Source organism: Kalmanozyma brasiliensis (assembly GCF_000497045.1).
Source record: "Kalmanozyma brasiliensis GHG001 unplaced genomic scaffold PSEUBRA_SCAF1, whole genome shotgun sequence".
Classification (NCBI taxonomy): domain Eukaryota; kingdom Fungi; phylum Basidiomycota; class Ustilaginomycetes; order Ustilaginales; genus Kalmanozyma; species Kalmanozyma brasiliensis.
This window is the reverse complement of record NW_015961948.1, coordinates 1,074,423-1,088,443: the sequence shown is the minus strand read 5'-3', so window position 1 is coordinate 1,088,443 and position 14,021 is coordinate 1,074,423. Positions and strand designations below refer to the sequence as shown.

The 14,021-nt window shown below is 57.7% G+C and overlaps 5 protein-coding genes and 1 non-coding gene across 6 annotated transcripts; 3 read left to right on the top strand and 3 right to left on the bottom strand.

Annotated features, from left to right (window-relative positions):
- The first annotated feature begins 54 nt into the window (after positions 1–54).
- PSEUBRA_006427 lies at positions 55–168 on the top strand. Its single transcript has 2 exons — positions 55–91; positions 124–168. It is a non-coding gene; the product is annotated as a tRNA-Ser (tRNA).
- A 1,979-nt stretch (positions 169–2,147) lies between these two features.
- Positions 2,148–5,708, top strand: PSEUBRA_000427 (uncharacterized protein; the record flags this gene model as incomplete). The annotated part of the gene is made up of 1 exon (XM_059464377.1): positions 2,148–5,708. The coding sequence occupies one exon, from the start codon at positions 2,148–2,150 to the stop codon at positions 5,706–5,708; it is 3,561 nt and encodes a 1,186-aa protein (XP_059321052.1).
- A 167-nt stretch (positions 5,709–5,875) lies between these two features.
- Positions 5,876–7,630, bottom strand: PSEUBRA_000426 (Ribosomal protein L13; the record flags this gene model as incomplete). Its single annotated transcript, XM_059464376.1, has 3 exons — positions 5,876–6,314; positions 7,087–7,499; positions 7,610–7,630. The coding sequence occupies 3 exons, from the start codon at positions 7,628–7,630 to the stop codon at positions 5,876–5,878; spliced, it is 873 nt and encodes a 290-aa protein (XP_059320976.1).
- A 371-nt stretch (positions 7,631–8,001) lies between these two features.
- PSEUBRA_000425 (Isopropylmalate dehydrogenase-like domain protein) lies at positions 8,002–9,081 on the top strand (the record flags this gene model as incomplete). Its single annotated transcript, XM_016436027.1, has 1 exon — positions 8,002–9,081. The coding sequence occupies one exon, from the start codon at positions 8,002–8,004 to the stop codon at positions 9,079–9,081; it is 1,080 nt and encodes a 359-aa protein (XP_016295013.1).
- Positions 9,082–9,230: 149 nt separating this feature from the next.
- On the bottom strand, positions 9,231–9,773 carry PSEUBRA_000424 (Membrane-associated, eicosanoid/glutathione metabolism (MAPEG) protein; the record flags this gene model as incomplete). The annotated part of the gene is made up of 2 exons (XM_016436008.1): positions 9,231–9,345; positions 9,421–9,773. 2 exons carry the CDS (start codon positions 9,771–9,773, stop codon positions 9,231–9,233), a joined length of 468 nt encoding a protein of 155 aa, XP_016295012.1.
- Positions 9,774–10,611: 838 nt separating this feature from the next.
- Positions 10,612–13,389, bottom strand: PSEUBRA_000423 (HTH CenpB-type DNA-binding domain protein; the record flags this gene model as incomplete). Its single annotated transcript, XM_059464375.1, has 1 exon — positions 10,612–13,389. The coding sequence occupies one exon, from the start codon at positions 13,387–13,389 to the stop codon at positions 10,612–10,614; it is 2,778 nt and encodes a 925-aa protein (XP_059320975.1).
- Between the last annotated feature and the right edge of the window lie 632 nt (positions 13,390–14,021).

The following is a 14,021-nucleotide window of genomic DNA, read 5'->3' as shown; positions in this document are numbered from 1 at the left end:
GGTCATGTGGGCACGCTCTTATATATGCTACTTTGTCCATGTTTGACATCGATAGGCGCTCTGCCCGAGTGGTTAAGGGGTAAGTCTCGAACTACAAATTCGATCGTCCTTCCGTGACGAGTTAACTTATAGGCTCTGCCTGCGTCGGTTCAAATCCGACGGGCGTCGACAATTACTGGTTTCTTTTTTTGCATATTTTGCGGGCCGTCATCATCACGTCATGCACCGTCTTGGCCCGACGAACAACATGTTGTTGAACCGATTGAAACGTCTCCGAGGATTTCAAGGACTACAGAGCCAACGATCAGATGGATTCTTCAGGTGCTGGGCTTGAAGTGGCTGCACGCGTGCATGGTTGCTGCAGATCCTGGCAGACCAGACGCGATGGACAAACAGAAATTGCAGGCTCGCCCGCCAATCCACGTCGGAAAGAACATTTTGGCGCTTTCGAAAGAAGGATGCTCCTCCCGTTGTGCTATTCTTGTATGAAGACGAGGGCGTTGTTTGTGGCGGCGAGGTGAAGGTTCCTGATCCGCTCGCAAGCCTCCGTCTTTCTCGCCTGGAAGCGAGGTATCAAATCCTGACACAGGCTTCGATTTGTCGCGAACGTGCGCGCGCGGCTGAGCCAACTTCCTTTGTTCCCACGGTACTTGCGAGCTCGTACCTGGCTTGCTCGAAGTCACATGCTATTCAGACTAGTGCAGCGACTGATCAGGTTCACGCTTACCGCTGACTCTGCTTACCGATGATAGGCTCGCCTAGTCACTGACACGTTCCCACGGTCGAGGGAATGGCGGAAGACCCTGTCAACAGCGGTACGGGCGCAGGCGATCTGTTTCAGGAATTTCGGCTGTCTGTTTGGATTTTGCAGCCGAGGCAGAGAAGCGCAGCAGAAGCAGCAGCAGCATGCAGGCTCTGCACCCTGAAGATCCTCGCTTCGCTGCACGCATGTCTGAGTTGGCCGCCTTGTCTGATGTTTGCGCACTCCGGTTCTCTGCCTTTTGAGCCTTGCAGGTGTGGCCCTCGGATCGAGGACGGATGCCCTCCGCCTGCACCCTTAGACCCTTGACAGTCCGCCTCTTCTTCCCACGCCCCGACTGTCGATGCCTGGCCTGCGCATTGTTCCCAAAAGATGGACGGTCCATGTCGGTTCGATCCGGCCCTCCGACCTGCATGCACCTGTGGGATGCAAGTGCGGGCGGATTTGATTCGCGATGCCTCGCTCTTGAGCCCGTGGGTGCCGTCGCAATCGCCGGCGCACCCTGGATCAAGTCGTCGGAGTTTCGGCCCAGCAAATACTACGCCGTGTCAACATTGGCCTGTGATTGTTACCTCTCGCTGGACCGTTTACGCCACTGTTGCCTGCTTCTGATGCTACATTGCGCTTCACAATGAAGTACGGAGAATCCTGTTTTGTGACAAACGCAAGGTGTGAAAAAGAAGATGCATCGGAGTGGGCGCAGCAGCCTTCCGGGTCCATCAGGCCGTCCCTTCATGGGTGGGCTGCAAGCTTGCCTTTGTCCGTTTCAAGTTGTCCTGCGCTTCTTCTCACGCAGAACACCTTCTTGCGATCGCTCGAGCCTTGGCTTTGACCCGCTCTAGTTAAGCTTGACCATCGTCTGCATGCTCTGGCTACGAACCCGCCATCGATCCCGGTTCCTGCCATCACGCAAGCCTCAAGCAGAAACCACGTCAGGCGGAACGAGGTTCGACCGATCTCATCCCACCCACCACTGCCATTGTCTCATCAGCACTGCAAAAGCTTCTTAATCGAACGGTTTCATTCCACCTTCACGCTGTTTCGAGGGAAGGGAGGCGCTGACTTGGCCACTCCGAGGACCCGGATATTCTCGCCCACCAACTCAAGCTAACTTAGACGCAACTTTGATCTTGACTCGACAGCTTCAACCTCGTCATCAACCCACTGGACACATCACTTCCTGCCAGCATTGCTTGTTCATCGATGTTGATCGCCAAGAGGTGACGAATCATACAAAGTGCGACAGCTCCGTCCTGCTCTATCTCGTTGAGCAGTCATTCGAAGCATTACCTCACCTTAGGACTTCGCCCTTTGCAAGACCGACTCGTTGCTTTGTGTTGCAGGAACATCACTCAGCCTCATATCGACGCTCTCTCCCGCTATCACCATGGTGCTACAGTCTCAAATGCCAGACACCGCCCATGTCGGTACAACAGCCCCATTACGCCACTTTAGCCGTATGAACGATAGCGTGGCTTCGTTCGCTTCGAGTAGCAACGATAGGTACGGTATGGAGGAGACGTATGGCCCTCGTGGTGACAACACATACCACAGTCAGAGCAGCTCGTCTCGTTGGCATCAACACTGTCACTACGCCTCTCCTGACTCAACACAGCGTCCTTCGACATCCCGACTAGGCGAGTCTAGCGATTTCGAAGATGGTCGACCTTCCATCTATGCTAGTCGAAAGGCTCCGGCGAGCAAGAAGGAACCGATCTCGCATGATTCGAGCTTCGCTCACGAAGTCGCCTCCTCTCCGAGTTCGTCCGGCAGTGGACTCGGCACACTCCGAGGCTTAAGGCGACGACTGTTCAATCGATCTAGCTCGCATCTCAAGCCGGCTAGCTTTCTATCATCACGCTCACATTCGGCGTCCTCCGATAGCGTCGACGCTCACTCACCTCCGGATACCCCCTCAACCCCGCCACTCGTTCAGCCCGTCTCGCTTCCCAACGGTCAAAAGGACTTCTTCGCCACGCTTTCCAGCCTCCCTTCCGGCGTCGTTATGCCGGCCGAACAGAAGCCGGACGTCGGCACTTCCGGTGACAGCGCCGCATGCATCAGTCCGCAGACACCGCGAGGCGATTTCGCCAACAATCCGAGCCCCCGAGCAGATGACACCTTCGACACTAGCTCAAGAAGCGGACTGAGCCTCATCGGATCGTCAAACCAGCAAAGCGTCCTTCTGTCGCCATCCGTGACAGTCGCCTCACTTGCTCCGCCAGCTGCAACACACCGAGAGATCTCTGCAGTGATCAAGGAGGACGGTGATTCTGACTTTCTGCGAGCTGTCCTCGACTATAGCGGCGACCAAAACGTCTTGCTTTCGGAATCGTCTTTTATAGGAGGAAGAGCGGACCCGTCGTCCACTACTTCGAGCCCAGCGGGACATACCTCACACTTCGCTTCGAGTTCGCCTAACTTGAGATCGCCATCAACCGCTCGATTTCCACTGCTGCGAGCAACAGACGGTCGTAAAATTTTGACACAAGAGGCGGCGAAAGAATATGCCGAGAGATCCCAGTCGCGGACCTACGCTGCAGTCCAGCGAAAGTACCGTAAAGGCTTGTTCAGCAATGACTCGGACTCAGAAGACGAATATGGCGACGACGATGCCAAATGTGCCGATGACAAGTCTGAGGTCGAGCCGGCCCACAGCACTCCTGTCGCAGTTCAGTATTCGGATGAGACCAAAGCGTCTTCTCCATCTCCTCTTTCCGGTGCAGTTGCAAAGGCAGGAGCGTCCTCGTCCAGCAAAGAGCTCCTCACTGCATCGTCTCGATCACCCGGACTCGACTCAGCTGCGAAGAGAGCGCTCTACAACTGCACATTGCTCAAAGTGCACGTTCATCTTGCATCAGCTCTAGCTGGCGATGCCGAGGCACAACCTCTCGTTCCTGTCATTGCAGCCGGCGAGAGCATGTACAGCAACGACGATCTTAGCTTTCCTCGCTCGATCAATGCTATCTCAAAGCTTCGCCAGCATTCGAGCACCAATAGCTACTCGAGGAACTTGCGCATTGCGCTCGCCAGGACCGAGGTCATGCGCAAGCTGCGTCGCGAAAAGCTCGCAATCGCCGAGGAGGTCGAGATCTCGTGGTTCCAGCGTCGATACGGCAGTAGCAGCATTCCAACGGAGCAAGTTGCAAAGGCCCTACACAAGGCGCAGACGGTCAGCCCTGAAGCGCTTGCGACTCCGCCTATTGCTGCACCGCAGCTGCCAGAGGACTCGTCGGCCCCCTGCGATACGACCAGTCGAAGACTCAGCGGCATGTTTGGGATGCACCCTGGACAGAAGAGCGATAGGAATGGTATCGTAGCTTGGGCCCACAGACCCAGCTTCCTCGACAGGAGGGTGATCTCTTTGCCTGCGGATAACGTTGCACCAGGAGAGGTGCTCTTGTCCGGCGCCTTCAAGCTGGGCTCTCAGCCAGAGACAAGAACGTCAGTCTCGCCAGCACTCGGGCTCTCCTTCTCGCCGAGGATCCGTATCCTTGCTGGCCTTCCCTCGACACAGGAGGAGTTGAGGTCGAGAGTCACAGCGCATATCCGATCACGGAGAATCAAGTCAAAGCGCATCTCAGGACTATTCTCGGCCAGCGAAAGTGACGTCTGCGAAAATCTGGATCGACACGCATTGTCACCACCTCACTCGCCCGGTGACTCTACACATGCTTCGCCGTCGAACAAGCAAAAGAGACTCGCGCCCTGGCTCGCACCCCGAAGTCCTCAGCTGCTCTCGCCCGCATTCTCGTCACAGTCGCGACCAGCACGTTCCGCGTCAGAAGGTCCTGCCGCGTTTAGCACAATGCACCAGAATGGCAGCGCCTCGTCGATGCCAGAGGCAATCGAGCTCAAGGAGCAAGACAGCAAGAACAGCAGCGAGAATTTTGCATCGGGGCAGCAGCAAGCTCTACGAGCTCAGAAGACCATCGAAGAAGACAGGGTTAGGAAACTCGAGAACGAGATCGCGTTCCTTCGCCAGAGGGAGATGCTTCGAGAAAAGGAGGACCAAGACAGGAAAGCAAGAGAAGAGGAAGCAAGGCGTATCGAGGCACAGCGACTTCATCAGAAGCGATCAGCAGCGTTGCAGGCGCAGTCTTGGGAGGACAACAAAAGAGCGTTGCAGGAGTCGAGGGAGAGACGTAGCTTCACGCGGAAGTCGGTGTTGCTGGCGGAGCCCAACTACGGAGCTGGCAACCCACTGTTGGGACACAACAGACCCGAGCCAGGCAGCTCACCAAGCTCGCCGAGTCTCGAACAGGGACCTTGGTCGAAGGCGGATCATCGGAATGCAGCCTTTCTGCAAACGGACCCAATGGCTTCAAAGTCGAATAGGAACCTGTACGCACAGCCAGAGGGGCAGCGAAGATCGAGGACGTCTGTCGCGCAGGGACAACATCTTCCGCCAGCAAATAGCCCTTGTCTACCAATATTACCGACGGCGGCCTCGACGCGAGTCGAAGAGCGGAGGAGCACGTCGATGGCCAGCCTTGCTGCACCCGCACAGCCAACGCTGCGCCACCATCGGAGCCTGGCAGCCTTGTCAATGACGCCACAGGTCGCGCAGCGACGGGTATCGCACAAGCCTGCTGCCGGCCAGCTGAGTGCCTCTACATCGACTCAGCAACTTGCACCACCCCAGTCGGGGACGCACCAGAGTTCGTCGAAGCTTCACATCCCCGTTTCGCCCACCATGCTGTCCACGAGCCCGACCGCCGCGCTCATGCACAGCCCGCTCCAGCAGCCGTATGTGGACCCACGTCTCTCCATGAGCATGACCAATCTCCATGCTCAGGCGTATCTGCAAGCCCAGCAGCGGGCCTACTTGTTGCCGCCGACGCTTGCTCAGACGGCGAGAGTCGGTTCGCGGTCCCGACCCCGAATGCCACCACTTGTGTCGCTGTATGGCGGTGTCGTGCCCAGTAGCGCACAGCTCCAGCGCTGAGAGCGCCATCTTCCGTTCCAAAAGTTCCACTGTACCATCGCAGACTTGACCAGTCAAAGACGCTCCTTCGTCAATCAGCGCACGCACGCATTCGTTCACTAATCCAATCCACACGTTCCTTCCATCGCACACCACGCCCCTGTCCATTCGTTCGCTCGTATTGACGCTCATATAAGCCTAAACATGTTCTTCTTGGTCTCGGGCCCGAGCCCTTCCTCGTAGCGCCCATTGACGATGGAAACGCCCGCCGAGCCACCCTCGCGATCGAGCAGCTTGGCGAGCAGCTCCTGGTCCCGCGCGAGAAGTTTGCCCTTTATTGGCAGGTTTGCTTTCGAGGCGTCTGAGGAGGGGGAAGTGGGCGGCGAGGGCGGGGTTGACGGTGACGTTGTTGAGGATGATGATGCTGATGCTGTAGCGAGGTGTGATGATGATGGTGATGCTGATGGTGCTGATGCTGTGGTAGAGGAGGGTGTGCTTGACGCTCGGACGGCGGATCCGCCGCGATCCGAAGCTATTGACGCCGGGTCTGCACTGAGACGAGACGAGCTCAAAGACGAATCGTCTTGACTAGTGCTCGGACCCGATCGGGAGAGCCAGCCGAAGAAGCTGGAGAAGGAAGGCCGTCTTGTGGAAGTGGACAGACCTCGAGCGCTGGTGCTGGCGCATGAGGGACCGCTTGACGCCGGCGGCCTGGTCTGATGCAGGGACACTGTCCTCGATGCCGTTCTGATCATCCTCGCACTGTTTCCTGACATGGCGTAATCTCGTAATCTCATCAAGGGAGAGAGCTCGGCTTTGTGAGAATGCCGTGTGAATGGGAGGAAGGTGGAAGGAAAGCAAGCCTCGCAACAACCGCCAAGCTCGAAAGGCAAGAAGCGGTTCAGGGTCCAGTGAGCGAGTGATTCAGCAAAGAAAAATGTGGCGGCCTGTGGGCGGAAATCTCAACCCACGCTCACTCACAGGAGCGTGCAAGTGTGTGCGAAGATCTGCCTGCCGAGTTCCAGCGCTGTTCTCTTGGTCACCTACTCTGCCTAGAGCACTTGATGAAGATGTCAAATCCCGGACTCTGTGCATGGCGTGATGGGGGACCAGGTAAACTGTGAAAGCTGATGGGCTTCTATGGAATGAATACGATACAAGTACATATGTCGGATGGTGGGATAGTCAACTATGCGAACAAGTCGATGGAGAGGAAGGGAGCCCAGATGAGTAGCAGATCCGCCGAGAGTGAGCGAGAGGCGTCTCGCCGCATGACAATGACCTCTGAAAGTCGGTCCCGACATCAACTCCTGGGTGACGGTCTCCTTCTCGCGTTGCGATCCTGCAAGCAACCCCTCATGCCTTAGTCGCAGCCTCTTGCGACCCTTGCCCGGCCTGCGTCTCCCCCGTATACCTCCTCACGACATTCTGTCCATACGGATGCTCCTCCCCATCAAACACCTTCAACCTCTCCAGCCTCCTATCCCTCAACGTGTTCTTGGGCAACATCCCGCTCACCGCCTTCCGGATAATCTCCTCCGGTCGCTTCTCCATCATCTCCTTGTACTTGATCTCCTTCAACCCTCCTGGAAACATGGTGTGGTGACGGTAGACGCGCTGATCGGCCTTGCGACCCGTAACGACCACCTGCTTGGCGTCCGTGACGACCACGTAGTCGCCGCAGTCCTTCGAGGGGTCGTAGACGGGCTTGTGCTTGCCCATGAGGATGGAGGCGATGTTGACGGCGAGCGGGCCGAGAACGCGGTCTTTCGCCGAGACGGCGTGCCATGTGCGCGCGAAGGCGAGGGTTGACTGTCAGAATGACGGTTGTAGCAGGTTGGCACAGGGACAAGGGGAGCAGAGGGGAGGGGTCAGCACAAACTGCGTCTGATGCAGACTGTCGAGCCTGAATGAGAACTTACGTTGCCGATGAATTGCGACATCTTGGCGGCGTGACCGTGTCCTGAGCGATGCGAGGTGTCCGAAGCTACCGTCTAGCGTCGGTCAGTGTCGATGATGGTGAGAGCTTGATGATGAGCCGACCGACAAAAAATGTCGAATCTTCTCGCTCACAATCGGCCCCGACATCCGGCATTTTCCACAATTTGTGGCCTTGCTCGATTCGACATGAGTAAAAATTCGAGCCGGCGATTTGCTCGGCGATCTGTCGACCCCGCAGCAAGCGGGTACAGTATGCAGCCTTGACCTTCGCACGGTTGCTCCCACCGCTCACTCACCACCACGCGGACGATCCAGCCTCACCACCATCCTTAGACTCGCTCGACACAGACTCATTCCTTGACAGCGCGCAACAATGTCCGGCAAGACCTACAAAATCGCTGTGATCCCAGGCGACGGCATCGGCCAAGAGGTCATGCCATGCGGTCTCGCTTCCCTCCGCGCCGCCGCCAGCCGCTTCAACTTCACGCTCGACATCACCAGCTTCGACTTTGCCTCGTGCGACTATTTCGACAAGCACGGGACGATGATGCCCCCTGACTGGGTCGAAATTCTCCGTCCGTTCGATGCGATCTACTTTGGCGCTGTGGGCGATCCAGCTCGTCACCCGGACCATATCACCCTCTGGGGCTCGTTGCTGCAGATGCGACGACAGTTCGATCAGTATGTCAACCTTCGACCTTGTCGACTGGTCAAGGGTGTTCCGTCCCCGTTGAAGGATCCGGGGGAGATCGACTTTTGGATTGTCCGCGAGAACACCGAGGGCGAATACAGCGAGGTGGGCGGTAAAATTTTCGAAGGCACCGAACGAGAAGTTGTCATCCAAGAAACCGTCATGACGCGCATCGGCGTGGATCGTATCCTCAAATACGCCTTTGATCTCGCCCGCACAACGAAACGGAAGAAGCTGACAAGCGCAACCAAGAGCAACGGCATCAAAATCACCATGCCCTACTGGGACAGTCGGTTCCATCTCATGGCTAAGGACTACCCAGAGGTCAAAACCGAGCAGTTCCATATCGACATTCTCAGCGCGCACTTTGTCGCCAAGCCCAGCCACTTTGATGTGGTGGTAGGCAGCAATTTGCACGGCGACATTCTGAGCGATTTGGGACCGGCCGTGACGGGCACGATCGGCATTGCGCCGAGTGGAAACATCAACCCGGAAGGCAAGTGGCCGAGTTTGTTCGAACCGGTCCACGGGTCTGCGCCGGACATTATGGGGAAAGGGATTGCCAACCCGGTGGGGATGATCTGGGCGGGACAGATGATGCTCTTGCATTTGGGGGAGAAGGAGGCTGCGGAAGCGATGTTGAGGGCGATCGATACGGTGCTGGGAAGAGCAGATGGGAACGTGCTCACGCCAGACATGAAGGGAAAGGGCACGACGCAGAAGCTGGGTGATGCGATCGCCGAGGCGGTTGCGACGGTGTGATGGTCGCCTAGCAGGACACGCCTTGGAATGATCACACAAGCTTGATTCAAAGAAGTCCTGCATGAGACGGAGCGAGAATAAGCTTCTCTGTGAGAGTGTGAAATGAAGCAAAGAAGCTTGAGTCTAGCACCGGCGCACTCGGCAAACTCTTAGTTGAGACGCAGACCGGCCTTGATGAAGAGCGTGAAGATGATTCCAATACCGGAGAGGTAGGCGCCGCTGCGGAGGGTGGCGATGGCCTCGTCGGTGACGTAGATGTAGAGGCTGTACGAAACCGCAAACAAACAGATCAGCTTCCAATCCCCTCTTCTCATCTCTAGCGCGATGGAAGGCACTTACAAGTTGAAAACGGCCCTGCTGGCGAGGTACCCAGCAGTCAACTGGTTCAGCTGGTGGTTGGGCACCTTGGCGACGTTAGCGGCAACGACGGCGGCGGCGAACAGACCGAGCGTCTCGAAAGCATTGAGCTGTGCACTTTCAGCGCGGATGATCTTCTTGTCGAGCGCGGTCTTGTCCTTCTTAGCCAGCAGGTCGGCCATCATCTGACGAGGGGCAGCGTTCTTGAATCGTCCCCCCGAGATACCAGCAGCGACAAAGTGCGGGATCATCGCCAGGACCCACGCGGCAGGCACGGCGTAGTACGAGTAGTTAGGCCCGCCAGTGATGGCGCTGGAACCGGAGAAGATCGACATGATTGAAAGCAGAAAGGTGTATGGATGTGATGGTGGACACAAAGCAAGGCGATCTAATCGCGGTTGTGTATACCCGCCTTGCCATGGAAGTGCGGTCTCTGTGCGGTAACCGCAGAGGCGCTGGAAAGCATTTTGGATGTTTCTTTCGATTTCGGCATTTGGGTACCGCCCCCGCGTGCAAGCCTTGCCGTTTATCGCCGTGTGGACTCCATCAAAGTTGCCCCGCACGAGCCATTTTGAGAAGAATCCCTCCACACGTGCCTACGCTGTTCAGTCCTTCAACTTCCTCACTCTTGACGGAGCGACGGTGGTGACTACGCCGTTCGGCAATGCTGTCTGTCACGTCAAGAGCAGTCAAGGTGGCCATGCTCGATGCTGGCCTGTAGTCAAGGTATCTGAACAGGCCGGAAAAGTTGACGGTAGCAATGATTGTTAGATTGATCAATGGATGATGGCGCTGTTTGAATCGCTGATGGTGATGCTGGTTGAAATTTGAGAATGCGATGCTGATGATGGGGATATCGATGAGATGCTGCGAGCTAATGATGTGTGTGAGCGGTATGAATATGATGCTGGTGACGAAAGCTGATGCAATAGATGATTATGCTAGTTGGTCTGTAGGAGGAAGACCTTTTGGGTGGCGCAAAGGTGCTTGTACCTTGCTGCGCCCGATTTTGGATGCATTGCAGGCACGCTCGCGGCAATGGAACAAGGTCGGACCGGTCGAGATATGCGCGGCTGGCGATGAGTTCGCGTGCCTTCGGACTTGAGATTGTCCTCTTCAAGTATCGGGAGCGAGAAGCTAAGTTGAGGTAGGGCCCGCCGCAGGTCCGAAGGCTCAGTGGTCTCCGACACTGGGGACCGCCACGTCATCAACCGTCTCGCTGTTTGGAAGAGGCAGAGGTGACTGCAGCTCCGTCGCTGGACCTGGACTGTTCGAAGATCCGCTCTGAATCCTGTGCTCGATGTTGGCACGCAGGTTACCGAACACAACAAAGTGGTCGGAAGGGAGAATGTCGCCCGGCTGTTCGCTCAGGTACCGGAGAACGAGGTCCAAAGAGTGCTTGGCTTGCTCAGCTGAGATGCTGCTTGCACTGTCGCCGGAGACTTGCGAGGCAGCGATGCTTTCGAGCCTGGCTGTGATCGCGCGCTCCGCGTCTGCATGGGAAGCGGGAAAGCCGGCCTCATCGCTCCCAGCTGCTGGCGACATGGAAAGCGGAGACGGAGTCTGGGGCGCATGATTGGCATTCGACAACCGGCCCTTACCTCGGCGAGAGCCATTGCGGCTGCTGCCATCAGCCGACCTTGCCGTGGCGCGTCGACCTCGACCGTTGCTTTTCTGCGGAGTCACGACCGCCTGACTGAGAGTCTGGGAAGCCTGTCCCGGCGAAGGAAGCTGAGGCGAAGGTGATGGTGCTGCGGAAATGGGGACGGGAGGGAAGCGGAAGTCGAATGCTGCACCGAGACCCACAGCGCCCTCGGCCTCTTGTGTCACCTCGCTGGCTCGTCGCCGCTTGCGGTCGGACTCCGCTTCATCCCCTTCTGCGGCGTGAGACGATGAAAGCACCTTGCCATAGCCCTGCGACATGACCGCGTACGGCGGAAAGGGCTGCGGGACGGCTGGAGGTCCCATGAAGACGTGAGGCTGGAAGAAAGCAGCGTGGGGTACCGGGCCGGGAAGACTGGCGCTGTGAAAGTGCATGCGAGCCATGTCCTGACTCAAAGGAGCCATGGCCGGCATCGCTTGGTGCTGTTCAGCGTCGTCATTCCTGCATCGCTTGTGGGTCGCCGCTTTTGCTTTGCTGCCTCGTGAAGGCTGACGTCGGGCTGCTTTGGGATGCGTACTAGAATCAGGATCGTCGTCCGGCGACTGTCCGATCGATGCCGAAGGGGCGGCGATCGAGAGATGGGGTCCGACCTCGAAGAGCTGGCTCCCACCGATGCTTGGGGATCGCTTCAAGTCGCCGAGGGACTCGGCTAGTCCAGACTGTGTCGCGTCAGCGATCGGCAGCTTAGGGATGTGGTTGCGTTCCCTGAACTTTTCGATCCAGCCGCCGGATGCTTTGAACTGGTCCTCGCCGAGACCAAGCTCTCGGGCAATGCGCAGAGCCTCTTGTCGGATGGTCGAGTCACGAACGCCTTCGCCGCGCGTCTTGAACTCAGCGATCCAGCTAGCCAACTGATCCTCGACCGCCGGGAACTTGACAGCCCGGTGCTTCGAGATCCTTGCGGCTTCGCTTCCAGGCTCGACCGATAGCCACTTTTCCTTGTTCTTGAGGATTTTGCTGACGGTGCTCCTCTCGATGTCAAATTTTGCGGCGATGGCGTCTTGCTTGATTGTAGGATGAGACGCAGAAAAGTCGCAGATCATCTTGCGGTCGATGTTGCGAAGCTTCCTCTTCGGCTTGGGCGTAGCGCGAGATAAGGGTAGGCCGAGTGAGCCCAAGTCGCCTGCGTAGACGTCGTCCGAGGTGGAAGAGGCGCGACTAAAGGAGCCCGAGGCGGCATTCGACCAGCTATCGAAGGAAGTCTCCTGCGAGGTGAACGATCCATCGGCATTGAAGCGAGCGCTGCCCAGGGGCGAGATGGAGGTCATCGATGTGGACGCTAGGCTTGCCGAGGGCGAGGCCGACCTCATTGACGGAGCCGTCGACACAACCGAGTTGCGAGCGATGCCGTGGGCACCGTTGTGGCGCTGCAGATGGGCGTGATCGGCCGCGCTGGGACCCGTCTCGTGCCGCTGACTCGGATACTGAAAGATTGCGTCGTATGGACCGCGGCCTAGGCTGTCAGAAGGCGAAACAGGCGCGCTAAAGTGGTATTGAGGGAGAATGCCGTGATGAGGCGTGCTTGACGTGAAGGCTGTGGCCTGGCTGAGGCTGTGACTGGATCTGTGCGAATACGCATGGCGACCGGCGATAGTATTGGCATTGTTGCTTAGCGAGCGCAGCTCTGATTGCGACAGAGTCTGGGGTCGATTGGTTGGAGAGCCGGGAGAGCAAGGGTACGACCTGGCCTGGTATTGCTGGACACCAGGTGACGCTTCGAGCTTGGGCAGGAAGGCAGAAGCGTGAGCCTGCTCTCCGATGGTGTGACCCAGTTGCTGCCCGTCGTCAGGGCCGAGATGCGCTTGAGTCATGGCTTGCGAGCCCGAACCTCGAGTCGGACTGTGAAGGTAGTGGTGGGGAGCTGGATTCTCCGCTTGGACGCCGACGGGGTTGTAGCTCGTGTCCACGCCGTAAGCCTGGGTCAGACAAACGGGTTGCGCGTCAGACTGGTGCGGAGCTGCTTCTTCTACGTGCGGCTCTTCCTGCGACGGACAGAGCGCACCGCTTGAATACGCGACCCCTTCGTCGGTACGAGCACTGTGAAAGATCTGGGCCGTTGGAGAGGGCTCCATGAGCGTGTCTTGCGATCCAGCGTCGTAGCTCGCTTCGTGGGTTGCGTTCACGTGGTCGCTGGGTTTCGCGACTGTCTGTGCCTGAAGCGGTTCTGCAGCCTGAGCGGCACCAGTGGCAGAATGGCGAGGCGATGCTACGAGGTTGGTCAAGTCGGACAGAGGATTGTGGCCATCCATCCTGAGACCGAGGCCGGTGATGGCGTGCTGGTGGTTCATGTTGGGCTGGGCCCTCTTTGCGAAGATGGTCGTCAAACGCAGAATAGTCGAGGCAGCTGCGGCTCGACCCGCGCGACGAACAAAATAGATTCGAGTGCAGCGTCTGGGCGGGCGAGACTGCCGACGGTGAAGAGCCGTGGCGGAAAGACCCGCTTCGGAGAGGCTTTTGAGTCAAGCGAGCTGGGATCTAGTCATCACAGTGAGATGGTAGATCGGAGGCAGCAGCCTCGGTCGCGGCTCGCGATTGAGTCGAACGGTAGTGCTTCGAAGCGGTGCGGGAGACGAAGACACAAAGCTGGTGTGGGTTGTTGTGGGGGTCGTGAGGAGTCGTGAGGAGTCGGAGCGCAGCAATCAAGCTGTCGTTCTCCTGCACTGGGTGCGGAGCCGAAGGAAGCAGTGATGCGGGTAGACCAGCACACCTCTGAAAGCCTCTGTCTCGACGCTCGGCGGAAAAAGGATGCGAGAATGAAGGGGGAGAGCTGGGTCGCTTCGGTGCGAGCTGAAGAGACGAAGAGACTGCGACCAGATTTTCCGCACAAGCGGCTAGCACAGCTAGTGTCTGGTGATTCGCGACCGGACGAGACCCAGCTTGACTGACGATCCCGATTGTACAGGTCAGATGATGACGAGCT